Raw genomic sequence first — 26430 nt, 5'->3', positions numbered from 1 at the left:
GAATTTACCAAATGGCTGCAATGAAACAAAGAGTGAAAAATTTAAAGGGGTCTGAATACTTTCCGTACCCACTGTAGACCCAGATGATGAGGTCGACCTGAGAAAGATACCTCTACTAATGCACACTAAGCTTTGGGGGGGGGGGGCAGTTCTGCCCATTCAAGGGGCTGAGCCCAGAGAAGCAGAAAGGAAATGTGCTTCTGTAGCTGTGAGTCTTGAAAAAGATTGGAGTAAGACTTTACAAGGAGAATGAGAGACATCCTTCAGGAAAGTAGATGGATAGCATGTAGGGATGAGCGAGTAGTGAAATAATCGGACTCGCTATACTCGTAACGAGTAGGTCCCAGTACTCGGGTACTCATTACAAGTCCTATATAAGTCAATGAGAAAAGTGAGTAAGCCAAGTAATTGTCTGCTGGAGCCTATAAAGCGGTCTGGGGGTTGAGGAGAAGGCTGAAATGGGTGCATGATGGTTTAAAAGCCGGCGGTAAATAGCCGCCGGCTTTTAAACTATCACTCAGCCCCATACTCGCTTCCCCACAGACTCCCATCCCGATCCTCCGCTCCCCCACCACCTCCCATCCCGATCCTAAGTTAGGACCGGACGGGGAGCGCAGCACCAGGGAGCGGGGAGCGAAGGACCCGGGCGGGGAAGCGGGCAGTGAAAAGACTTCACCGCCGGCTTTCCCGTTCGGTGCTGCGCTCCCCGCTCCCTGACGCACGCTCCCCGCACCCTGGCGCTTCGCTCCCCGTCCGGCCCTAACTTAGGATTGGGATGGGAGGCGGCGGGGGAGCGGGGAGTGTACATCAGAGAGTGGGGAGCGCAGCACCGAACGGGAAAGCCGGCGGTGAAGTTTTTTCACTGCCGGCTTTCCGGCCGGTTATTTCAAATGAACAACTGAGGTATCAGCTGATGCTGATCAGCTCTTCATTTGAAGTAGCTGCAGTGCCCTCAGAGGGTTCATGTGAGTTCATGCTTGAATGCATGAAATTACATCAACTTTCCCACGGCCGCACAGTAGTGATGAGCGAGCACTAAAATGCTCGGGTGCTCGAAGCTCGGGTTGAGCACATTGGAATACTCGGGTGCTCGACCCGAGCAACGAGCCCAATGTAAGTCTATGGGAAACTCAAGCATTTTTCTGGCAGTCACCCCCCGGTGGTCTGCAGAAGGTCAAAAATTGCCCAAATCGATGGGAACAGTGCTCAATTAAATGTCAGGCAGGCAGAATATATAGGCAGACAGGCAGGCAGGGTATATAGGAGGGTGCATGAAAAACATAGCAGGGCACTTGAAACACACTAGTGCCCTCCGATTTTCATGCACCCGTCTCTTTAAAAAAGCCGGCCGGCAATTGATCAGCGGCATACACCGGTACCCGACAATTTAGAACAGAAAGAATAGAGCATCACACACAGATTAGATAGATAGAAACATGTCATTCACATATATAATAAGTACAGTGACAGTGTTGGTTACTGTGCTTGTCATTTAGTGTTAAAATAAAGGATTTATTAAAAAAAAAATTGGCGTGGGGTTCCAGGTAATTTTAGACTCTAACGGAGGATAAGCAGACGGCTGGGGCAGATGTTTGAAGCCTGGGAAGGGGTAATACCCACGGAGCTTCCCAGGCTACTAATATCAGCCCCCAGCTGAATACCTAGACTTTGCTGGGTATTAAAATGGGGGACCCAAAAAAAAAATGACGTGGGTTCCCCCTATTTTAATAGCTAACAAAGGCTAGGCAGACAACTGAGGGATGATATTAATAGCCTAGGAAGGGTGCCATGAATATTCGCCCCCCTCCCAGGCTAGAAACACCAGCCCTACCAGCCCTCAGCCGCCCCAGAAATGGCGCATCCATAGGATGTGCCAATTCTGGCACTTAGCCTTGCTCTTCCCACTGCCCTGTGGCGGTGGCAGTGGGGTAATAGGGCTGGGGTTGATGTCAGCTTATAATGCCAGCTGACATCATGCCCAGGTTAGTAATGGGGAGGCGTCTATAAGACATCCCCATTACTAACCCCATAGTGAAAGTTAAAAAAAACACCAACACCCAGAATAAAATCCTTAAATTGAAATAAACACACATTCCTTTAATGTTCTAAATTAAACTCTACTTAGCGTATCGCCCATTCCAGCTAAAGCCAATGTCTTCTGCAATAAAAGTAAAATAATAAACCAACCCTTACCTTTCCATGGTTCCCAGGACGGCTTCAGCTCTACTACATTGACATGTCAGCTTATAATGCCAGCTGACATCAAGCCATCACATGACTCTGTCGGCCAAAATATGGAAAAATTCTAGCTCTCAAAATATGGCGATGCAAAAACTAGATTTTGCAAAAAAAGCGTCCTTTAGTGTGTGACAGCTGTCAGTCATAGAAACCCGATATAAATCTGGTATCTCTGTAATCGCACCAACCCGAAGAATAAAGTAATCTAATCAGTTACATCACACGAGGAACGGCGTCAAAAATAAATAAAACCAATTTTTCACCTGCTACTGATTTGTTTATTATGTCTCCTAAAGATCGCAGTAAGGCTCTGCTCACATTTATCCTGCGCTCTGCGCTGAGCACTTACACCAGAGTTTCCGTGTAAATCTCAGAAATACGTGATTCAGACGGAACCCATGACGGAAGATTCCCTGTAATGAGGCAGATATAGGCCACTGTGGATGCCGTCTGGCCTGTGATCCCACGGTGTCAGTTTTTTAAGGCGTGCATAAAAGTGCGGTTGGCCACAGTTTTGTGCAATTCTGAAAAAAAGGACACCACTAAACAGAGGCCAGACAGAGTCCAGAGTAACTCTGCTGCCTCATTACAGTGAATGGATGCCGCAGGGGTTTCATCTGAATTACATCAGTTGGAAATTTAGATGGAAACCCTGATGTAATTGCTCAGCATAGAGCGTCGGATAAATGTTACGTAAAATGTTCCCAATAAAAGCTCAGTCCTCAAAAAAAGCTAGTCCCCACTCAGGTCCATTATCTGTTAAAAATATAAGGGACTTCCAAGTTACTGGTAGCAGAAAGGCTCTGGAAAAGCGAAATGGCCCTTGCCCCCCAAAAGAAAATCAGAAAATTTTGTGCTCCCAAATCCAAATGCCTATTCTACAATAATTTGTTCTCCAATTGTCAAACAGCGCTCCGTCCCTCCCAGATCTCGCCGTATGACTAAGCGGTACGATACAGCCACATATGGGGTATTGCCACTTTTAGAAGAAGTTGTGTGACACATTTCGGCACCATTTTTACCCATTGCCCTGTGTGAAAATGTAAAATCTGAGGGTAAAACATTTTTTTGTGGTAAAAATATAATTATGTTTTCTTCACTGCCCAATGGTATAAATTTAAAAATTAAAAAATACTCACTACTTCCCTAGATGAATTCCTTGAGAGGTGTAGTTTACAAAATGGGGTCACTTGTGGGGGTTTCTGCTGTTTCGGCATGTCAGCGACTCTTCAAATGTGACATGGTGTCTGCAAGCTATCCCAGCCAACATAGCGCTCCTTTCCTTCTGAACCCTCCAGTACACCAAAGCAGTGGTTTTCCCCCACATATGGGGTATCGGCGTACTCAGGAGAAATTGCACAATAAATTTCATGGTGCAATTTCTCCTGTTATCCTTATGATAATGCAAAATTAGGGGATGAAAAACATTTTTTGTGGGAAAAATTTGAAAATTTTATTTTTACGGCTCAATATTATAAACTTCTGTGAAGCACCTGGGGGTGCAAGGTGCTCACCACACATCTAGATAAGTTCCCTAAGGGGTCTAGTTTCCAAAATGGTGTCACTTGTGGGGGGTTTCCACTGTTTAGGCACATTAGGGGCTCCCCAAATGCGACACTGCGTCCGCTAATTATTCAAACAAATTTTACATTCAAAAAGTCAAATGGCGCTCCTTCCCTTCCAAACCCTGCCGTGTGCCCAAACAGTGGTTTTCCTCCACATATGGGGTTTCAGCGTTTTCAGGAGAAATTGCAAAACAAATTTCATGGTGCAATTTCTCCTATTACCCTTATCATAATGCAAAATTAAGGGATGAAAAACGTTTTTGTGGGAAAAATGTGAAAATGTTATTTTTACAGCTCAATATTATAAACTTCTGTGAAGCACCTTGGGGTTCAAGGTGCTCACCACACATCTAGATAAGTTCCCTAAGGGGTCTAGTTTCCAAAATGGTGTCACTTGTGGGGGGTTTCCACTGTTTAGGCACATCAGGAGCTCTCCAAACGCAACATGGCGTCCGCTAATTATTCAAACAAATTTTACATTCAAAAAGTCAAATGGCGCTCCTTCCCTTCCGAACCCTGCAGTGTACCCAAATAGTGGTTTTCCCCCACATATGGGGTATCGGCATACTCAGGAGAAATTGCACAGCAAATTTCATGGTGAAATTTCTCCTGTTACCCTTATGATAATGCAAAATTGGGGGATGAAAAACATTTTTTGTGGGAAAAAAGTGAAAATTTTATTTTTACGGCTCAATATTATAAACTTCTGTGAAGCACCTGTAGCACCCTGAGGATTCGGCTGCTACAGGGGTATTACACCTCAAGCCAGAGGTGTGGTATTCCACTCCCGGGTAAGGATGGAGTGTGGGACTGAGCTCAGTAGGCTGCATGCACTACATACATCCCATTTCCGGGGGACAGAACGACGGTACTCCCACCAGTTTATGTGCAGGTACGACAGCGTCTGTCCCTGGCTGGAGTGGGAGGGGGGTGGAACATCCCAGTAGTGTAGGGGCAGATAGGGGGAGTAGTCTGGGTAAAGATAGGAGCTCATTGGGTGCTGGTCACCTGAGCTCACACATAGAGGGAGTATATAAGGTGGGCACCATCTTAGAACAGGGTCAGTCAGTCAGAGTTTAGCCTGAGGAGCAGAGCAGAGGAGCTCAGCCAGAAGGGCTGACAGGGAGCTGTGGCTCCGGCTGGGCCCAGCTCCAGAGCAAGGCCTGCTGAGAGAGAGAGAGAGGAGTCAGAAGGACCCAGAGAGGAAAGAAGAAAGAACCCCAAGACCCCAGAATACAGACAGAAGGGTGAAGGGTTGGCGGACCAGGGTACCGGAACCCAAGCTGGCAGAGGCCAAAGCACACCTTAGCCAGGAACCGGAGGTCGTGGTCAGGATCTGCCACGACCCTCACCAAGTCCACTAGAAAGGCACACCAAGCATAGGGTCAGGGAACCCAGAAAAGGTGCAACCAACAAGAGACCCGAGGGAGCCGGACATAAGTGGATCCCTGGTGGGAACGGCCAGTAGAAAGGGAAAGTCAGAAAGGAGCTCAGGACCACGCTCCAGAATTGCCTGGGGGTTGGCCGAGTCCAGGACCTGGTGGACGCAGCACGGCTCGGGTGGTCACTCAAGGCCAGAGTGACCAAAAGAACATCAGTAAGTAAAAACCCTGAACTGCACCTCCCGTCTCAGAGTCTCCTTTCTACACCACAACAACCCCCATCATCCACACCTGCTGCCCTGAGGCCATACCCCTCCCGTTGGGGGTTATACCATCACTGCTGCACATATACCACCGGCCTCAGCGGACTGCTCTGCAGCGGCGGCGTCAAAGCCGCACTCAACGGGTGGCGTAGTCGACAATCAAGTTAACATCTACTGCCATAGACTGCCACTTAGTTTGACACCCTGGGCAAGGACCGGGTCACCGCCACAAGGACTACTACCCCTATCCAGATCCGGCTCCGGGTATCCCTTGCACATGGCCCAGGGGGTGCGTCAACTTTGGCGTAGTCAGCAGGATCACGTGCCCGCAACCACCGGGTACTGCGTGCCTGAAGAAAAGTTCACATTTACCTCAAAAAGAAGTCTCCCGCCAATTCCGGAAGGTCCCCGCCATCGGACGCCATCTCGGATCGTTTCCCGCCATTTGCCCGACATCTGCAGTCTTTTCCCGCCATCCACAGAGTTTCCCGCCACTGGGAGACGATTCCCGCCATTTTGAGAAGATTTCCCGCCTTGGAAGAGCAGACGCCATTATGGGCGTGCCAGAGGGTGGCAAGAGGCCACCTCCCATCGTGGGCCAGGTCAAGGAATGGCGCCAAAAGTGGAAACCGCCCCCACCAGCAGAGACTGTGATGATAGGAGTGTCCATCAGAGTGAGGGAACTGCCCCTGGAACTGACAATCACAAAGTTGCCCCGGGACCACCCTCAATGTGGGCGGAGACAGAACAAAAGAGAGAAGATGGGAGCAGCCTGGAGGAGTCTGGAGAAGCCGTACCCGGAGATGGAGGGAGAGGCAGGCAGCACCGACCCAGTGGTCAGGAGCCTGTTGCAAGCGACAACCCCACTAGGCCTGGTGGAGATCCTGGCACAGCTCCCCCGAGACCGGGAGTGTGCGCAGACGGCGCTGGAGGGCCTCGCACGGAGGATGGCCCAGGTGCAGCGAGAAACGCTGGCGGAGTGGAGCAGAGAGATGGCCCAGCAGGCTGGAACCCGCCAGCGAAGCACGCCACCCGAGACGAGGAGACAGACCGCCTCTGAGGATGGTGCAGGAGGAGTGAAGGCCGGAGACGACGCCGAGGAGGGAGCTGGAGAGACGGAGGCAGGTAAAGGGGACGCTACTACCCCGAGCCGAGGAACCGCGTGCCTGCCCCAGCTTCCCGTCGCAGAGCCCGAAATTCCCCCTGCCGTGCCCGTCGCTGCACCGTCACCGCTCCAGACTAGGCCTCAAACAGAAGCCGCGGCCGCGCTTCCCGTGACGTCACGCGCCTCAAATCAGAGTGCGACCAAACAGGAAGCGCCATCGGCCTGGTCGCAAGGCCGAGTACCCCCGGGCGCCGCAGTGCCAACAGCGCCCTCTACCTCCACTGAGCCACCGGCCTGGTCGCAGGGCCGAGTAACCCCGGGCGCCGCCGTTCTTACAGTGCCCTTGACTTTTAGGGTGCCCCAGGCCTGGTCGCAAGGCCTGGTCAATCCGGGCGCCGCTTCCACCACCGTGCCCTCAACATCTAGAGTGCCGCACCTGGGTGAAGACTTGTTTGCCCAGCACACTTGCCCGGATGGGCAGCCCTTTATATGGCCACCGGAGTATTACCAACTTGAGCCCCAAAAGGAAAGGCCCCTATGCGAGCCCCTGATTCCGGCTCCGAAGCCCGTCAAGAGGACCCCGCTCTCATTGGAGGAGACACAGTTTGAGTGGGACCCCACTGGAGGAGATCTCATGGGGTTCACCCAAGAAACTCGGGCGGCCGCAGCTGAGCGTGCGGAGTGCTGCCGGCAGCAATTAGAGGTCTTCGACCGGGAACGGAGAGAGAGGCGGGTCCGTGAGCAGCGGCTGCAGATACAGAGCGCAGAGCAGAAGAGCCGGACCCGGAGGAACCCCCGTGCAGCTCATGGTCCCCATGCCACCGGGACTGTGATTAAATTCCAAATGCAGCACGGGTGGGGCTTCATAAGAGATCACCACACCCCCGGCGACGTCTTCGTGACCAGAAGAGACGTCGAGTCCCACCTACCGGAGGGACACAGAGGTCGTGACCTATACGTAGGGGATGAGGTCACCTTCACCCGGCACCAATGTGCCAAAGGACCCTACGCCCTCCATGTACACCGGCTGACGGAGGAGGAGCTGCGGTGTGAGGAGGAGCAAGAGGACCCGGACGGGTCTGAAGCCTACTTGCGAGAAGGAGCAGGAGGACGCCGTCATTAGAGTACGGTATAGTGAAACTGTAAAATAGTTACCCGTCGGGGTACAAGAACTGCTGCCGTTTAAAATATGTTCCCCGTTGGGACAAGTGTAAACTGTTACCCGTATATTCCTTATTCCCACTGACCGAGGACTGAGAGCGGTCATCCTTTCCTAATATCTGGCCGAGGACTGAGAGCGGCCATTTTCCTTGTATATAGTTGCGCTTTCTAAGGCGCCCCCTACTGGTTTTATGGGAAAACTGTTTTTCTTGAAGAGACTGTTGCACTTTACCCGGTCACAAGTTGCACCGTGGCCGGAGGAACAAGAATGTTTACTATGAAAAGTTTTATATGAAAAGTTTTATGCTGATGATATATATATAATGTTTTATATGTTTATGATGTTTTTGAAAAAAGTTTGTATGTTTGTGGATGTTTTTATTCTTTTACAGCCCGAGGACGTGCTGTGATTTACCAGGGGGGAATGTAGCACCCTGAGGATTCGGCTGCTACAGGGGTATTACACCTCAAGCCAGAGGTGTGGTATTCCACTCCCGGGTAAGGATGGAGTGTGGGACTGAGCTCAGTAGGCTGCATGCACTACATACATCCCATTTCCGGGAGACAGAACGACGGTACTCCCACCAGTTTATGTGCAGGTACGACAGCGTCTGTCCCTGGCTGGAGTGGGAGGGGGGTGGAACATCCCAGTAGTGTAGGGGCAGATAGGGGGAGTAGTCTGGGTAAAGATAGGAGCTCATTGGGTGCTGGTCACCTGAGCTCACACATAGAGGGAGTATATAAGGTGGGCACCATCTTAGAACAGGGTCAGTCAGTCAGAGTTTAGCCTGAGGAGCAGAGCAGAGGAGCTCAGCCAGAAGGGCTGACAGGGAGCTGTGGCTCCGGCTGGGCCCAGCTCCAGAGCAAGGCCTGCTGAGAGAGAGAGAGAGAGGAGTCAGAAGGACCCAGAGAGGAAAGAAGAAAGAACCCCAAGACCCCAGAATACAGACAGAAGGGTGAAGGGTTGGCGGACCAGGGTACCGGAACCCAAGCTGGCAGAGGCCAAAGCACACCTTAGCCAGGAACCGGAGGTCGTGGTCAGGATCTGCCACGACCCTCACCAAGTCCACTAGAAAGGCACACCAAGCATAGGGTCAGGGAACCCAGAAAAGGTGCAACCAACAAGAGACCCGAGGGAGCCGGACATAAGTGGATCCCTGGTGGGAACGGCCAGTAGAAAGGGAAAGTCAGAAAGGAGCTCAGGACCACGCTCCAGAATTGCCTGGGGGTTGGCCGAGTCCAGGACCTGGTGGACGCAGCGCGGCTCGGGTGGTCACTCAAGGCCAGAGTGACCAAAAGAACATCAGTAAGTAAAAACCCTGAACTGCACCTCCCGTCTCAGAGTCTCCTTTCTACACCACAACAACCCCCATCATCCACACCTGCTGCCCTGAGGCCATACCCCTCCCGTTGGGGGTTATACCATCACTGCTGCACATATACCACCGGCCTCAGCGGACTGCTCTGCAGCGGCGGCGTCAAAGCCGCACTCAACGGGTGGCGTAGTCGACAATCAAGTTAACATCTACTGCCATAGACTGCCACTTAGTTTGACACCCTGGGCACGGACCGGGTCACCGCCACAAGGACTACTACCCCTATCCAGATCCGGCTCCGGGTATCTCTTGCACATGGCCCAGGGGGTGCGTCACACCTGGGGGTGAAAGGTGCTCACCACACATCTAGATAAGTTCCCTAAGGGGTCTAGTTTCCAAAATGGTGTCACTTGTGGGGGGTTTCCACTGTTTAGGCACATCAGGAGCTCTCCAAACGCAACATGGCGTCCGCTAATTATTCAAACAAATTTTACATTCAAAAGGTCTAATGGCGCTCCTTCCCTTCCGAACCCTGCAGTGCGCCCAAACAGTGTTTTTCCCTCACATATGAGGTATCAGTGTGCTCATGAGAAATTGCACTACAAATTGTGTGGTCCATTTTTTCCTGTTACTCTTGTGAAAATAAAAAAATTGGGTCTAAAGAAACATTTTTGTGAAAAAAAGTTAAATGTTCATTGTTTTCTTCCACATTCCATAAATTCCCGTGAAACACATTCCATAAATTCCCGTGAAACACCAGAAGGGTTAATAAACTTCTTGAATGAGGGGTGCAGTTTTTATAATGGTGTCACTTTTGGGTATTTTCTGTCATAAAGGCCCCTCAAAGTCACTTCAAATAAGATGTGGTCCCTAAAAAAATGTTTTTGTAAATTTTGTTGGAAAAATGAGAAATCGCTGGTCAACTTTTAACCCTTATAGCTTCCTAACAAAAAAAAATGTTGTTCCAAAATTGTGCTGATGTAAAGTAGACATGTGGGAAATTTATGTATTAAGTATTTTGTGTGACATATCTCTCTAATTTAAGGGCATGAAAATTCAAAGTTAGAAAATTGCAAAATTTTCAAAATTTTCGCAAAATTTCCGATTTTTTCACAAATAAACGCAATTGCTATCGAAGAAATTTTACCACTATCATGAAGTACAATATGTCACAAAAAAACAGTCTCAGAATCAGGGGAATCCGTTGAAGCATTCCAGAGTAATTACTTCATAAAGTGACAGTGGTCAGAATTGAAAAAATTGGCCTGGTCACAAATGCAAAAACAGGCTCTGGTGCGAAGTGGTTAACCTCCGCTAGAGTCTAAAATTACAGGGAACCCCACGCCAATGTTTTTTTTAATAAATCCTTTATTTTAACACTAAATGACAAGCACAGTAACCAACACTGTCACTGTACTTATTATATATGTAACTGACATGTTTCTATCTATCTATCTAATCTATGTGTGATGCTCTATTCTTTCTGTTCTAAATCGTCGGGTACCGGCGTATGCCGCTGATGAATTGCCGGCGGCCGGCTTTTTTAACGAAATGGGGGCATGAAAATCGGAGGGCACTAGTGTGTTCCAAGTGCCCAGCTATGTTTTTCATGCACCCTCCTATATACCCTGCCTGCCTGTCTGCATATATATTCTGCCTGCCTGACATTTAATTGAGCACTGTTCCCATCGATTTGGGCAATTTTTGACCTTCTGCAGACCACCGGGGGGGGGGGGGGACTGCCAGAAAAATGCTCGAGTTTCCCATAGACTTACATTGTACTTGTTACTCCTAGCGAGTAATCACAAGGAAACTCGGGGAGTAACGAGTATCCCGAGTACCGTACTATTCGGCGAGTACTGAATAGTAAAGAGTATACTCGCTCATCCCTAATAGCATGGCATCCAAAGAGACACAGATTTGTATTCTACATGATTCTAGCCTAAGGGTATCGGCCATGACGGGAAAGATACGGATTTGCTCCATTTGACCATCAGAGAGACCATGGATATGTTGTTTGGGGTTGCCAGGAGCGACCCACCGGTTGCCTGCAACCCACGAAGACATTCAGAGAAGCCAGATTGGGACCCATCAGTCATCTGGCCCCATGGAAACACTCAGAGAGACCAGGTTGGGACCCATGGGTCTTCTGGCCTTGTACCTTGATGGACTGCTAGCTTCCTAAGCTTGCCACTACCTTCTCTCTGTGGGGGCCCGCCAGAAAGGGGGGGGGGCACTGGTTGAGGTAGTCGGCCCTGGAAGTCTCTAAAGTAGCAGCTGTTCTATCCAAGGCGGGCGGAGCGAAAGGGTGAGATTGTTTAATGTTGTACCATCTTGGGTATTTGCTGGGCCTGTTCTTTGTGTTTATTGTCCTCTTTGTGGTTCAATAAAGTATTGCAACGCTGTTTTACCCTCACCCTATGTTGTCTGAGTAGCATTACGCCCATGGAAGATGTCGGGTCTTCACAGTTACCAACATATAAAGAATATGTAGCGTGATGTAAAGGCAAGATGTGTTTTCCATAGATATAATACAAGCAGTTTACATGCCTTTTATCTTTCTGCATTTCAAGCCTTAAATATTCTTCATATTTACACACTTTGATCATTTTTAGAACAAAAGTAGTAAAAACATAGACGATATTACATGACTAACAAGCACTGAAACAAACAATGCAAACAACATAAAACAAAGGTCAACTATATATGAAATAATAAAAGCTAATCTGAAGGAAATGAGACAAATCATGTTTCAAAACTATTCTAGTTAACACTGTGAAAATGAGGAAATGGTATTACTGATCCAAATATACAGAAAATAGTATTAGCCCTCACCTTATTACCCACTGTCCTTAGAAAGTTTGAGAAAGACATTTAATAATATCAAACAGAAAAAAACATTAAATTAGTAAATTCAAGCTACAAGATTGTTACATATTAGTAGTCACAAAGACATCATCGTTGTACTTTGCATGCATTATCTAAAGGTAACATATATTTAGGTTACAAAGTCTGACCATGTGAAGTATAACCAGAAAGGAAATAATGCAGATTTGCAGTAAGCCCTAAACACATTGGATTTTATAAGACAGAAAAAAAATCAACCAGATGTCTTTTAATTTAAAACTATTGACTAACCAAATTCTATAATCTGTTTACCGCTGTGTATAAGGGTATGTTTAAACATTGTGCATTTGCGACAGATTTTGTTATGGAAAATTCTGCAACTGCCCCATTCAGTAGATGAAAAACTGATTTTTAGTTGCAGAAATGTCTGCATCAGAATGTACAGCATGGGGATTTACCCAAGAGCTTGGTATCTACCTGTTTGTTTTTGATTACCGTACATGTTTTATATTAATATTGTTCTTTTAGGATTTCTTCACACTTTGCATTTTTGCCGTATTTTTTCCATACGTTTTTCAAAGAAAAAAAAACACTGCACTTCAGAATACTAGCAAAGTAAATGAGATTTCTGAAATCTCATCAACCTGCTGCTTATTTTCTCCTTGCAAATTTGAACCATCAAACATCAAAGCGTTATTTTTTATAGCTAAAGCATGTGAATCCTTTCAGTGTAATTTAAAGGGAATCTGTCACCCCCTGGGAGATATCAGACCTCTACTATGGCCATACAGGTGATAGAAAAGTAAATCTATACATACCTGTATGGCCCATAGTAGAGGTCTGATTGCAGAGAAAAGCACTTTAATCAATTCTATTTTATACAGGTTTAGCGCCCGGGGGATGCCAAGCAATGTGCTTATTATTTCCCTAAATCCCCGCCTCTGTTTAATTATCATATTCCCCCCTCTACTGCATGTCACAGGGCTCAGTAACGTGCACTGTGCTCCCTGACTTCCTGGGCATGTGCAAAGTGCCGATCACATGGACCGAGCTTTGTTTCATCTCGGCCCCGTCTGCCAGTGACTCCTCGGCGCCTGCGCAATAGAAACCTGCGGCGCAGTGCACGGAGAGACGGGGCCGGAATGAAGCAAAGCGTGCTTTATGTGAGCAGCACTTTGCACACGCCCGGGAAGTCAGGGAGCACAGTGCACGTCACAGGGAATGTCACAAGGCCCTGTGACCTGCAGGGGAGGAGGGGGGATATGATAATTAAGCATATAGGAGGTGATTTTGGGGAATAATCAGCACATAGGCGGGGATTGCTTGGCGTCCACCGAACGCCAAGCCTGTACAAAACAGAATTGATTAAAGCGCTTTTCTCTGCAATCAAACTTGTGCTATGGGCCATACAGGTATGTATATATTTACTTTTCTATAACCTGTATGGCCATAGTAGAGGTCTGATAACTCCAAAGTGGTGACAGATTCCCTTTAAATGTTTTTCACCAATACAAATGAATGAGGAAAAAAACGCAAGTAAAAATGCAAATGTTTTACACATTGTATTTCCTGCAAACCCTCTAGTTTTTGGTACAGAAAAACCTGCTGCAAATACTCAGTTTCTTTGTGATGTTGTAGATGTAAGTAACATCATGTCAAGTCAACCTTATACAGTACATTGTGTCTCAAGCTTGGAGACCGTACAGAATGTGAGGAGCTACAGCTAATGTCTTTTCACTTTCATGAAGCTGAGCATATCCTACAAATCAATTACTGAAAATGATGATGCATTATTACATGTCCGTTTAAAGGCACATCCTGGGCAAGACTGATGCCTGTAGAATACCTACTACATGGCTTCATGGGGTGTAAAGTGACGCTAGGTTCCTTAGTGCACTCCCTCAGGCCGTGTACTAGAAAATATATCTGCTTAAAATCAGAAGGACCCCAAGATGATATGTGACACCCCAGTATGTGTCAACCCTCAGCAGAAATAGTTGTATTAATTTATTTATATCTGTGTAAAAAGATTATATGCAAATTAAGGCTTTATTATACACATTTGTCATAGCTTAGAACATACAGTGGCTTGCAAAAGTATTCACCTGCTTGGCATTTTTTGTGTTTTGCTACCTCACAATCTGGAATTTCACAGGTTTTTTTTTTAGGGTTTGCAGCAGTTCTTGTAAAGAAAGAACATGCCTACAACTGTGAACATTTGGTTTTCTTTTTATTGTGAAGCAAAGAACAAATAGGACAAATTAACGTAAAACTTCAATGTGCATAACTATTCACCCCCTAAAGTCAGTACGCTGTAGAGCCTCCTTTTGTGGCAATTACAGCTGCAAGTCACTTTGGGAAAGTCTCTATGAGCTTCCAACATCTGTCCACTGGGATTTTTTCCCATTCCTCAAGGCAAAACTGCTCCAACTCCTTCAAGTTAGATGGTTTCCGCAATATTCTGATTGATTCTGACCACAGATTCTCAATTGGATTAAGGTTTGAGCTTTGACTAGGGCACTCCAAAACATTAAAACGTTTACCCCTAAAACCACTCGAATGCTTTGGGTCATTGTCGGAAGGTGAACCTCCGTCCAAGTCAATTTTTGTCTCATCTGACTACAGCACCTTCCTCCATACATTTGGCGAGTCTCCCACATGTTTTTAGGCAAACTCAAAATGAGCCTTACAATTTTTGTGTGTAAATAAAGGATTTTTTCTGGCCACTCTCCTATCAAGACCACGTCTATGGAGAGTACATCATATGGATAGATACTCCAGTCTCTGCTTGGGAACTCTGCAGCTCCTTCAGGGCTACCTTGGTCTCCGTCTGTTACGGATCCGGGTGGTGGAACCTCTGTGCTACGGTGCAAGGAGGGACCCAGAGGGGAGTAACTAAGTATCAACTCGGACCGACCCAGGTCGTACGGCGGCTAACGACTCCGTGACCTGGGAGGGACCGAGCAGAGAGACGAGGTGCTACTCTGGGGACGACCTTTTAAGAGAGCTGGTGACTCCCACGGGTCAGATGGCTGTGACTGACCGATACTGCAGATGGGCACAGCAGGCAGGCTGACGAGAGATCCGGGTAGATGAACTGGCAGAGACAGCAGGCGAAAGGCGGGAGCCTCTAGGTAGGCTGTCAGTTGGTCACGGCAAGTGACGGGAAGGAGCCTCCAGGTAGGCTGACAGGTGGTTATGGCAAGTGACAGGCAGGAGCCTCTAGGTAGGCTGTCAGGTGGTCACGGCAAGTGACAGGCAGGAGCCTCTAGGTAGGCTGTCAGGTGGTCACGGCAAGTGACAGGCGGGAGCCTCTAGGTAGGCTGTCAGGTGGTCACGGCAAGTGACGAGCAGGAGCCTCCAGGTAGGCAGACAGGTGGTCACGGCAAGTGACGGGCAGGAGCCTCAAGGTAGGCTGACAGGTAACAGGCAGGTGCTTTCAGGTAAGCAGGCGGACCAAGCCCATAGACAGACTGGCGGACTGAACAGAAGACAGACTGTCGGGCTGGAGAGTAGTCAGGCTGGCGGACTGGACTGATAGTCAGGCTGGCGGGCAGGACTAGTAGTCAGGCTAGCAGCGGGACCTGAGGGCTGAAGCAGAGGTAAGTACACTGTGCATCAACTATTGCTCGGGCACCTCCATATTGGAGGAGGTGCTTTATATATGGGAGGACCTCCGGCAATTGGCCGGGGACTCCTTAGGGCGGCGCGCGCGGCCCCTTTAAGAGGGAGGGAGTGCGCGCGCGCCCTAAGCACAGTGCCCGGGAAGCCGCACACGCCGGCAGAAGCAGGAAGAGGAGCGCTGGTGGACGCCGGGCGGGGAGCGCAGCGGTGAGAGGGACGGCGTCTCTGCCTGGCAGGGGGCAGAGACGCCGATGCTACACTGTGCTGCCTCTCTGATTAATGCCCTTCTTGCCCGGGCTGAGAGTTTTGGTGGGCGGCCCTCTCTTGGCAGGTTTGTTGTGGTACCATGTTCTCTCCATTTGATGATAATGGATTTGATGGTGCTTCGGAAGATCATCAGAGATTGGGATATTTTTTTAGAACCCATCCCTGACTTGTACTTCTCAATAATTTTGTCCCTGACTTATTTGGAGAACTCCTTAGTCTTCATGGTGGTGTTAGGTTAGTGGTGCCTCTTGCTTAATGGTGTTGCAGCCTCTGTGGCCTTTCAGAAAAGGTGTGTATATACTGACAGACCATGTGACACTTAGATTGCACACAGGTGGACGTCCTCTCACTAAGCATGTGACTTATGAAGGTAATGGCTTGCACCAGAAATTCTTAGGGGCTTCATAGCAAAAGGGGTGAATACATATGCACATGGCAATTTTTAATTATTTGATACCATAAATTTAATTAATGCCTATATTTTTCTCACTTCACTTCACCATCTTAGACTATTTAATGCTGATGCAACAAACACAAATCAGATTACAAAAATATTTTAACACATGTTGTAATGTAACAAAATAGGTAAAAAGCCAAGGGGGTGAATACTTTTGCAAGCCACTGTATGTATATGCCATTACTTAGTAATGCAAGGTAGAGATTGTTGACAATTTCTGAAGCCTGAATTAAAAATGTAAGTTGCTCAATATGTTCTTTACATGACATGGAAGGGACAGAGAATGAAAATGTAAACTGTTGTCTACATACCATTGGCTTTTCAGTCTTTACTGATTTTACGTGGAGGCATTCTTCATGCTTTGAGGTAGTGTTATTGAGGTCCTTGTGCTCGCCATGAGCACCCTGAATGGGGTGACCTGGTGATCGGGACTGTGAATGGCTTCCAGGTTCTCGGGGTGGTGGAGGTCTTGGGTGGATGTCTCCCCGCTGTTTCTTCGTTACGTGTGCCTCAGGACCATGTACTGTTTTTACATGTTTTCTCAGAGAGCTGGGATCTGTGTAACGTTTAGTACAGCCAGGGATCTTGCACACATACGGTTTCTTCGGGAAAAAATGATAAAAAATTATTATACTGATTGCTGTATAGGATGATGTAGTTCCGTAAAGTTTGCAAACGCACATGGTGCCATTATTTTAATTCAACCCTCAATCTCTAAGTAAATAAATGTAACGTATACCAGCAAATTATATCTATATCGCAAACACGCCATAAGCAATAGTGAGTGGCATAACTGATGCATTATGTGTCTGAATCACTAGATGGCGATATTTTCAAGGATTCTAACAGCTACGACTAACAGCACGCTGCATTAGTCTGGCTTGAGCCTACCTAATCTCTATGTAGATGATAAAAGACTGATATTAATTTGGCATAGTGACCCACTTCTCATATGACATCCTGAATAAACTGGCTGCCGCCTTAACATAGGGGACCCATGAAACAGTTTTATCATCAGATTTTGCATAAATACTGTCATACAGGGGAAGAGATACATTTGAAGAAAAATGAGAGATGGAATGAAAATTTCTGTAACCTGATTAATGGGCAAGATATTTGTGAAACTGGAACATACACACAAAACTAAGGCGCACACAGTCAGACTCGCCTAGACTGAGGCTGTGATACTGTGAATTAGAATTAACATGGAAAGTCATGGAGAAACCCAAAACATATTGTGGAATTGCAGAAAAACACACTTTATTGTAACAAGTCAAAGTTGAAAGTCTGAGTCACAGTACAGAACTAATAGAAACTAGTATTAGATCCATTCTGTTTCAGCTTTAAAGAAGCCCTGCCATTAAGTTTTTAATTCATTAAATGTGTGTACATGGGCTTGTAATGTAATGTGAGTGTATTAATATACTCACCTACCGCTGCTCTCTACGGTGTCCAGCGCCATTCTGCTCCTCTTCTCAGTGATGTCACCATTCTGCAGACTCTTCCGGTTACACTGCGCTCTCCATGACCCGGAAAGTGTTTTTTAGGCCGGAGTCATACCAGTGTATGGCATCCGATGTGAGAGCATTGGATGCAATATCCTAATGACACTTGGCTCCTGCTCTGCTGTGAGCGAGAGCCGAGTGTCAGTGCTTTGTGCTCCGATCCTCTCACATGAGAGAATCACAGCACAACTGAGGAGGAGACGGAGAAATTAATTTCTCCATCTCCTCTGTTGCTGGTGTTGGCGGGAATCGCACTGCACTCGGGTGATATCCTAGTGCAGTGTGATGTTTCACATCCACCCATTCACTTATATGGGTGTGTGCAATCTGAATTCCGCAAGCTGCGTTTTTTTTTTTCAGTCCGATCGCGATCCAATTGGAGCAGGGACAAAAACGCCATTGAGAACACAAACATAGGATTAAATTGGTACGAATGCATTCCGATTTTTAATCGGATTGCATTCATCCGATTTAATCGCAAGTGAGAGCGAGCCCTTACAGTGTAAGCCTATGGGGCATCAGAATAAGACTCCATAGGCTTACAATGTAAGACTTCTGGCTCACAAATAGGGCATAGAGTGACCCAGCTCGTTGCAATTGCGGTGATATCATTGAGAAGAGGAGCAGAACGGCGCTGGACACCGGAGAACACAGAAGTATGTGTGTATATTAATTCACTCACTCTACATTAAATGAGGGCTTCATTAATTATAATATCTAGTGTTCCTATAATTATGTCCTGACTACTTTCATAGAAAACTATATGTATACTATACTTCTATATGAACTCCAATAAAAGGTTCCCACAATAATCAGGGTTAACCATTACATAACTCAGTTTCTTACATTAAATTTGCATGCTAACATATCAGTCTCAATCTTTAATCTTTCAATTGAAATAAATTCAAAATCCAAAACAAGCAGCTTTCATTTCTAACTCCCAATTAAATTTAGACCTTTCATATTATATTGGCCATATAATGGAAAAGTGTCTGCAGAGCTGAGTAAACTGTAGTTTTTATTTTTCCCCTCTCTCTTTTAGCCTACAATTTATGTTATTGTTCAACTTGGCATTACCAGAGATTTGGCTCTGGGGCATGTATTTCTTCCCCTGCATGAGGTTGACCAAACAGAAGCTGGCAGCATCATGCAGGGAGAAAAGAACACACCCTCCTCTCATTTCTAACCTCTGCAGCTACTGTGTAAGGAATTAACGCAAAGCTGAATTACATATCATTACAAACACTTCCAGATCTCATGGCAGTCAGTGTGAGGGTAGGGTGAAAGCTGACAGCAATGTGAGATGAGTTATGGAAATGTTTATAATGATATGAGATGAGATATGGAAATGTTTAAAATGATACATAACTCTGGAGCTATTGTGTACAGATGCAGCAGAGCTGAGTTATGTATCTTTACAAACACTTCCAGATGAGATCTGAATAGGTTTGTAATGATACATAACTCAGATCTGATGTATCTCTACACTGTAGCAGCAGAGATCAGTGAGTAGGGCATGTTCTTTTCTCCCCTGTATGACGCTGCCTGCTTATGATTGGGCAACCTCATGCAAAGGAAGAAGTACACTCCTATATTGATCATTCGCTCTCAATTCACAGGTACAATCCGTATTCGGTGAAGACAGATTTTATTATTCCTGAAACAGGAGATGACAGTTGGTGCTTTTAAAATTCTATATAGAGGAGAGGGGGAGGCGCTAGAGGCGGACACAGACATTCTGCTGGAAATTCTAGTCAAATGACAGTTACAGTTCTCCACAGAACTTGATGATCACTGCCATCCTTTATCTAAGTAATGGGAAAATCTGTATTTACTGAAGACAGATTTTAGCCCTGAACTGAGAAGCTTGAGAATGAATGACCAGTTTAGAATCTTATTATAAAGTTTCTTATTTTCATGTGTACGATTCATTTATGACAAAAATTAAACAGTGGTTACACTTTGATGAAAGTTTTTCACCGAGCATGCAAAAATTGCACTTGAGAATAACATATTACTGACGGATGCAGTTTGTTATTTCAAACGTCCAAATGCTCCTTCTTGTCCCTAATTACAGTAGGAAGTACAGCTCTGAAGCACAAGCAGCAGGTTCAACAAAAATTATTGTGCAAACTAGCAGAGGAAGAACATTTTTGGGCATGTATCAGTGTTGCTATAATTTCTACTTCCTGGAGAAACATCTTTCACTAAATTTAAAACTGTTTGATACATAAGAAAATAAAAACATCTAGAAATATGAAGACATATTTATTTAAACCTTCAATACTTTATATTAATGGGCACTTAAAATTCCATAATCCAGAAAAAACTGGAGAGTTGACCCTAATAGATCACATTCCAAGCAACGTTTGAAGGTAAAAAAATCACACAATTCAAAGATTACTCTGGTGAAATATCCCCAAGACAATTGCTATTAGCACTTGTATATATTCAATTAGAAAACTGGTGGTCCAGAATACAAAGGTGGAGGCTCATGAAATAAAATCCCTGATGGCTTGTGTGCTTAAAACATAGTAAAGATATAGTATGATGTATCAAGGCGTATTTACTGGCAAACAATCTTTTATAAGAATGATTTGAACTTCAGCCTGTACAAACACGCAGCTGATCAGCCAACGAACAAGAAAAAAATAGGGTTTCATCTGCTGATTGCATCATTTATGCCAACAATTAAGTTACTGTTGTCAGCAACACATCACCCCATGTAAACAGGGGACGAAAAGCCGACAAGAACACTGTATGGGGACAGAACAGTTGCATTAACAATCATCCATGTTAAAGAGGCCATAGACAAGTGCTGACCGACTTGTATATTAGTCGATTGGTATTTGCTTATGGGCAGAAACCTGCCCATCTAAATGGGCCACAAATGTTATGGTTGTTGGCACTTACCTCGTTGGAATGAGTGCGGTTTTGGTGCTTCGCTCTGTCCGATGCATTGGAGAAAGCCTTGTTGCAGCCTTCATGCTCACAGACATATGGTTTCTCTCCAGTGTGAGATCGCAAGTGCGTTTTCAAGTTTTCTAATCTGGAGTAAGCCTTTGAACACCCTTCAAACTACAAGAGAAGAAAGTTTAGAATCATTTTGTAAGGATTGTAAATATTTCATAAGAGGTTTCCCATTTGAATGCATAGTTACCAAAATATTGCTAACCAGTTCCGGAACACCCATAGATTTTAAATGTCCGTGTTCTAAAACGTCATTGTAAAGTAAGCTGCTTGCACATGGTCGTGCAACTGCAGATGCCAAACTCCCCATCGAGAAAGCAGAGATGATAATAAACGTATGAGATGGTTCGGAACCATCCCTGCCTTCTGGATCACTGTATATACAACACTAAACAAGCGCTGTGTACACAGTATAGGAAGCGCTGTCAGTGCTTACCAATCCAATTCTCAATATCATGTAATCGATGGGTGTAGGGATAGAGCAAGGCTGTTGGATTGTAGGTGACCTAGTCAGCTCTACTATGCAGACAAAGGGCTGAATTTCCTCTGCAACTGGGGCTAATATACCTGCCCCGGTTACAGGTGAAATCAGCAATAAAAATAATGCATTAACATGTTAAAATACCCACCAGAAAAAAATAAAAAAAACATAAAATGTGCCTTTTCAGGATGGAGGAAAATGCCATGTCCTGTGTTGGTTAAAGATGGTTGTACCATCTAGTTAATCTCTTCTCTAAATGAGGCCTCGTTGTTGATCAACATTTATCAAACTGGCAAGCAGATACACATGTGGTATTACATGGCGTCAATTTTAATATATAGTAAGTAATGGTCTTTGTTAGTTCACCTTGGACCCGTTGCACACGTATGTGTTTTTGGTACATGTGGCATCCGGTTTCACACATACCGGAGACACGTATCCACACGTACCTACTAAACCTATGGTGATCTTCACATGTCTGTGCTTTCACGCGGACCGTGTGAAGCACATGGAGACATGAGTTTTTTCCGGCTGCATGGATATATGTCTATGGGTCCGTGTAAAACACGTACAGCACAAGGATGGCATCCATGTGTCATCAGTGTGCCATCTGTGTGCTGTATATGTTTGACATTGGAAAGTATAGGAGAAGTTTTGAAATAGATTTTTCTTAAGCCATACCGTAAAAAAAAACGATGGCATACTGATGACACACAGATGACACACTGATGGCATACTGATGACACACTGATGGCACACTGATGACACACTGATGACACACAGATGGCTCACTGATGACACACTGATGACACACAGATGGCTCACTGATGGCTCACTGATGGCACACTGATGGCTCACTGATGACAGACAGATGACACACTGATCCAAAACACTGATGGCTCACTGATGACACACAGATGACACACTGATCCAAAACACTGATGGCACACTGATGGCTCACTGATGACACACAGATGACACACTGATCCAAAACTCTGATGACACCGGTACCGTTTTTTCTGGTACCGGTATTATACGGACATGTGAAAGGGGCCTTTGAGGAAGCCACATTTTTTCCCTGGCTAATTCAGTGATTTCCTCAGTATTGCATAGTCACATCTCCTAACAAGCAAGTAGATATGCCAATATTAAAAGGTACTAGAAAAAGAACTGGGTTAAGTTCTGTCAAGACTCATTAACCTCCTTTTTTCTTCAGTTCAGGCTGCATTATCAATTGGATTTTTGTAAAAGATAAATTTAATTTGAGACTTTCTAAAGAACTGTGTTATTTTCTGCAGCGGTGAAAAAATATTTAGTGAAAATCTTTCTTATTAGGCAACTTGATAAATATGTATTAGGTCACGTTCACATGTTCAGTACTTGGTCAGTATATTACATCAGTATTTGTAAGCCAAAACCAGGAGTGGAACAATCAGGAAAAGTATTATAGAAACTCGTGCACTACTCCTGTATTTATCACCCACTCCTGATAAAAAATACTGAGCAAATACTGACCATGGCCTTAGTGTGAGATATCACTATTACTTACAGTGCATTTGTGTGGCTTCTCCCCTGTGTGTCGCCTCATGTGGACCACCAGCATGTACTGAGCCTTGAATGGCTTTTGCTCTCTTGAACAGTCCAACCATCGACATACAAATTCTTTTTTTTCTCCATGTATGTGATCATTGTTTATATGCTATAAATAAGATTAAAAAAAGAACATTAAAAAAAAGAACAATGATAATTACAAATATCTAACCAAACTATCAAATATACAAAAGTATAAAAAAGTAGAAGTACTTTGGAGATCTCAGCTTTCTGTACATTAGCTTAAACCAAATATTTTATCAAATAGATTATTTAGGACAAGCAGTTTTCTAAATTTCAGACCAATTCTTTACAGAAGTATTTATAAGCTTGACAGTTCATTCCTTGGAAGATCTTTTGGGGCTGTGTAGTCAGTCACTTTTTATAATAAAATATCATAGACTGCCATGCGTACTGTATAATGCTGAGATCTCCATTCACCAAGGGGTTACTGTATTTCATCTCGCACCTTTCTACAAGACACAGTAAACCTCTAAACTAGTATAACTGTGTCAAAAACCGTTGAGGTCAGGGTTGTCAGGCAGCGTTATGTTTAGAAAGCCACAGGGACTAATCTTTGTAACTATTCCAGCTGTACTGATTCCGGTGAAATGACAGCAGGCGTTGTACAGACAAAGACACATAAACCTTGTTTCCTTGCGAGAGAGGAATGGGTCAAGCAGCAATTAGAGTTGATGACATTTCAGAAAAGCCTAAAGGGACCATTGCAAAGTCCAAAGCTTTCAGCAGACGCAACCTCAGAACAGGTTAAGGAGGCACTTACAAAACCAAGCTGGGCGCATTCACTTCCGCTAAACACTCCCTAATAAGGGAACTATCAGGAAGTCCTCTTGTTTGATCAATTAGGACTTTTCTCGACTAAAAGGATCTTTGAGCTCTCTATTATCCTTAGACATCATTTACACGGGTGACAGAACCTTGACTAAGGACCGTTTTTATTTACAGGGTCGAAACGCGTAGGATTTTTTTCTCGGGAAGTCCTGTTTTTAAACTTGTGTGTTTTTCGTACTAGTGGATTAATAAATCTCTTTTTATCTGAAAATTTGGAGATTGAGTGCTGGATAAGATTACTATTTTTTCAGGTCTATTTTATAGACCCACACTATTTCTTCTATATGGTCCATTTATGTGTATCAGCTTTCTCAGCAATGTTTTATGGAGGTAATACCTCCACGATAAGGAGTATAAGACCAAAGTAGGTTATAGGTATAATGTTAAAGATGTACAATATATGTCTATTCAAATGCAGCATTAATTTGTCAAACTGTTTTCAAATATTATGTTACAGATCAATTATGTTAAAAAAAATAAAAGCTATAATTGACTATGACGCAGTCTTCTTTTCTTAAGCATCAACTTAGCTTAATATACACAAATATTTTGAAAATAATAATTGGGACTTGATGTGTATATAGTTAGAAGGAATCCATCAGCAGGTTTTTGCTACCCGATCTGAGAGCAGCATGATATCAGGGCAGAGACTCTGATTCCAGGAATTAATCACTTACTGGGCTGCTTGCTGCAGTTTTGATAAAACTTGCAGATCTCTGAATGCTGAGCTCGGTATAACCTGCCCACACCACTGATTGGCAGCTTTCTGTGTACACTGTGTATAGGCAGGAAGCTACCAATCAGCGGTGAGTCAGGGTTATACAGAGCTCATGAATATGGAGGACTACATGGCAGTAGGTGTGATACTCTTCTGCTGATAAAACTAGATTTTTATCAAAATTACAGTGAGAAGCCCAGTAAGTGATACATTGCTGTAATTGAGGCCTCTTCCTTTACATTATGCTGCTCTCAGATTAGATGACAAAAACCTGGTGACAGATTCCCTTTAAAAGCTTAAACTATCGTTAGCAACACATTTCTACAAATTTAAGTAGTAGTAATTCTTCCAGATTACCTCTAGGTGGAGCAATGCACCAATATGTTCCATAACGACACAGTGGTTTTTCCCTATTACAATAACAATATACATACAATATTTTGCCTGGAGTGACTTTACTTTGTACAGACACATTCACATGTTGCAAAAACACTAATTACATGAAATCAAAACCTTGACAGGGATAAGTATAATATTTTAATTTGACTGCTGCCTGGGGTACATATCCTGTAAAACCAAAACTCAAAAAGCTCTTTAAGACAAAGACAGGCACATAATACAACACTTGTAACTCAAGTTCAAAATCAGCCCAGGGCTTTCTATGAAATGAAGCATCTGATTTTTTTTTACCTGGAGTAACATTCACCTGGTTGGTAATTAATGTTTTAATATATTCTCTAGTTGACTCGGGGCCATGTCAGAAAGGCAGATTGGCAGCAGAATCGCTGTTCTGTGTGACAGGTCAATGCCGTTTCAGCACATCATTGCATTACAATGGTTTTGTTTTCAAATAAAGAAAATATGGATTCTCATTACAGATATCCCCTATATGATGAGGGGAGATGTAGCATTATAGCTGATAAATGGCCTCAGCCCCAGCTCCTCATCACTATTACTCTGAAAAGTGGGTTTAGGATCCCCCCTAATAGGACATAATGGCAAGGGTTGCCCTGATGTGACAACCCCTTTAATACAGTATATATTTTGATACATTAAAACAAATTAAGACTGCAGCCCTGCAGAGCTCACTTTCAACCTATATTACTGGGAGAGACACTCCTCAGACTGAGAACTGCATATTGGGATCTAAAAACGAAGGAGTGAAGATTGCAGACTGAAACTTAGTGCAACTTTATTAACTGCAGCTGTTAAAGGGGTGGTCCAATAGTAAACTACATTGTTTTTTATCTATGGATTGATTAAAAATAATAAAGAGAGGCATACTCAACTTGTTCTGCTAGCTCTGGAAACAATTATCTACCCCGTATGGAAGTCTGTAATTGGCAGCAGGGGTCAGGTGACTAGAAGAGAACGCCATTAGAGAAAAATCCAATGGCACACTCTCCCTGACTTGAGGCTTAAAGGGGTGGTCTTATGGCTAAGTAATTTTCATTCTAAATCCCTGTCTATTTAGTTCCATAAGCTAAACTATTTTCTGATACACTTGTATTAAAATCTCCCTATCCTTCCCTAATTACACTATTTAACAGCTATTCTATTTTTTTCTACTTCCTTTCTGATGATGCTTTGTTTGAGAATCCCAGTGCATGCTCAGATACTCAAATGAAGCGTCATCAGGGGCTAGAGGCTGCAGTCACTGCCGCAGCTTCTTCCCCCTCCTTGAAACAAAGCGTCATCAGTGACGCTCCTCTCAGGGGCTGGGCTAGTCCCTGGCCTGCGCGCTGTGCACAATGACAGCGCACTCTGTTGTCAGCTCAAATCAGCAGTAACGAGCCTGCAACAGACCAGAACTACAAAGAAGCAAAACAAGAAACTAGCAATTACTTCCAGCTACACAAGCAATGTCTAGTAGTGCTAATAAAATCACCTGTAGCCTCCTATCTATTGTATAGGTGCCAATTAACCACAATGGAAGGGTACACAAGTAACATCATCACACCCCACCATAGGGTAGAACTGAATATTACAACCCATCATGTTGCCTAGGCCTTACTGCTACACATTATACATAGTCATGAAATATGTCATTCATACTATACAGTATAAAGTCTTGTGCACGCAGAACAGT

The 26430-nt window shown here is 44.7% G+C and overlaps 1 protein-coding gene across 6 annotated transcripts in view; it reads right to left on the bottom strand.

Moving 5' to 3' along the window:
* The window catches only part of GLI3 (GLI family zinc finger 3), a 289124-nt gene that overhangs the window by 8113 nt on the left and 254581 nt on the right, over nucleotides 1–26430 (bottom strand). For all 6 annotated transcript variants that reach the window (XM_073678216.1, XM_073678219.1, XM_073678220.1 and 3 more), the window contains 3 exons: nucleotides 22731–22880; nucleotides 20644–20808; nucleotides 16537–16827 (listed from right to left, as the gene is read on the bottom strand). In XM_073678216.1, the coding sequence (XP_073534317.1) occupies nucleotides 16537–16827; nucleotides 20644–20808; nucleotides 22731–22880 (606 nt within the window). The remainder of the gene's footprint in view (nucleotides 1–16536; nucleotides 16828–20643; nucleotides 20809–22730; nucleotides 22881–26430) is intronic.

Source organism: Phyllobates terribilis, unplaced genomic scaffold (genome assembly GCF_046119375.1).
Source record: "Phyllobates terribilis strain yellow unplaced genomic scaffold, ASM4611937v1 Scaffold_4__5_contigs__length_816908805, whole genome shotgun sequence".
In the NCBI taxonomy this organism is placed as follows: domain Eukaryota; kingdom Metazoa; phylum Chordata; class Amphibia; order Anura; family Dendrobatidae; genus Phyllobates; species Phyllobates terribilis.
The sequence above is the reverse complement of the archived record's forward strand: the minus strand, read 5'-3'. Positions and strand labels throughout refer to the sequence as shown.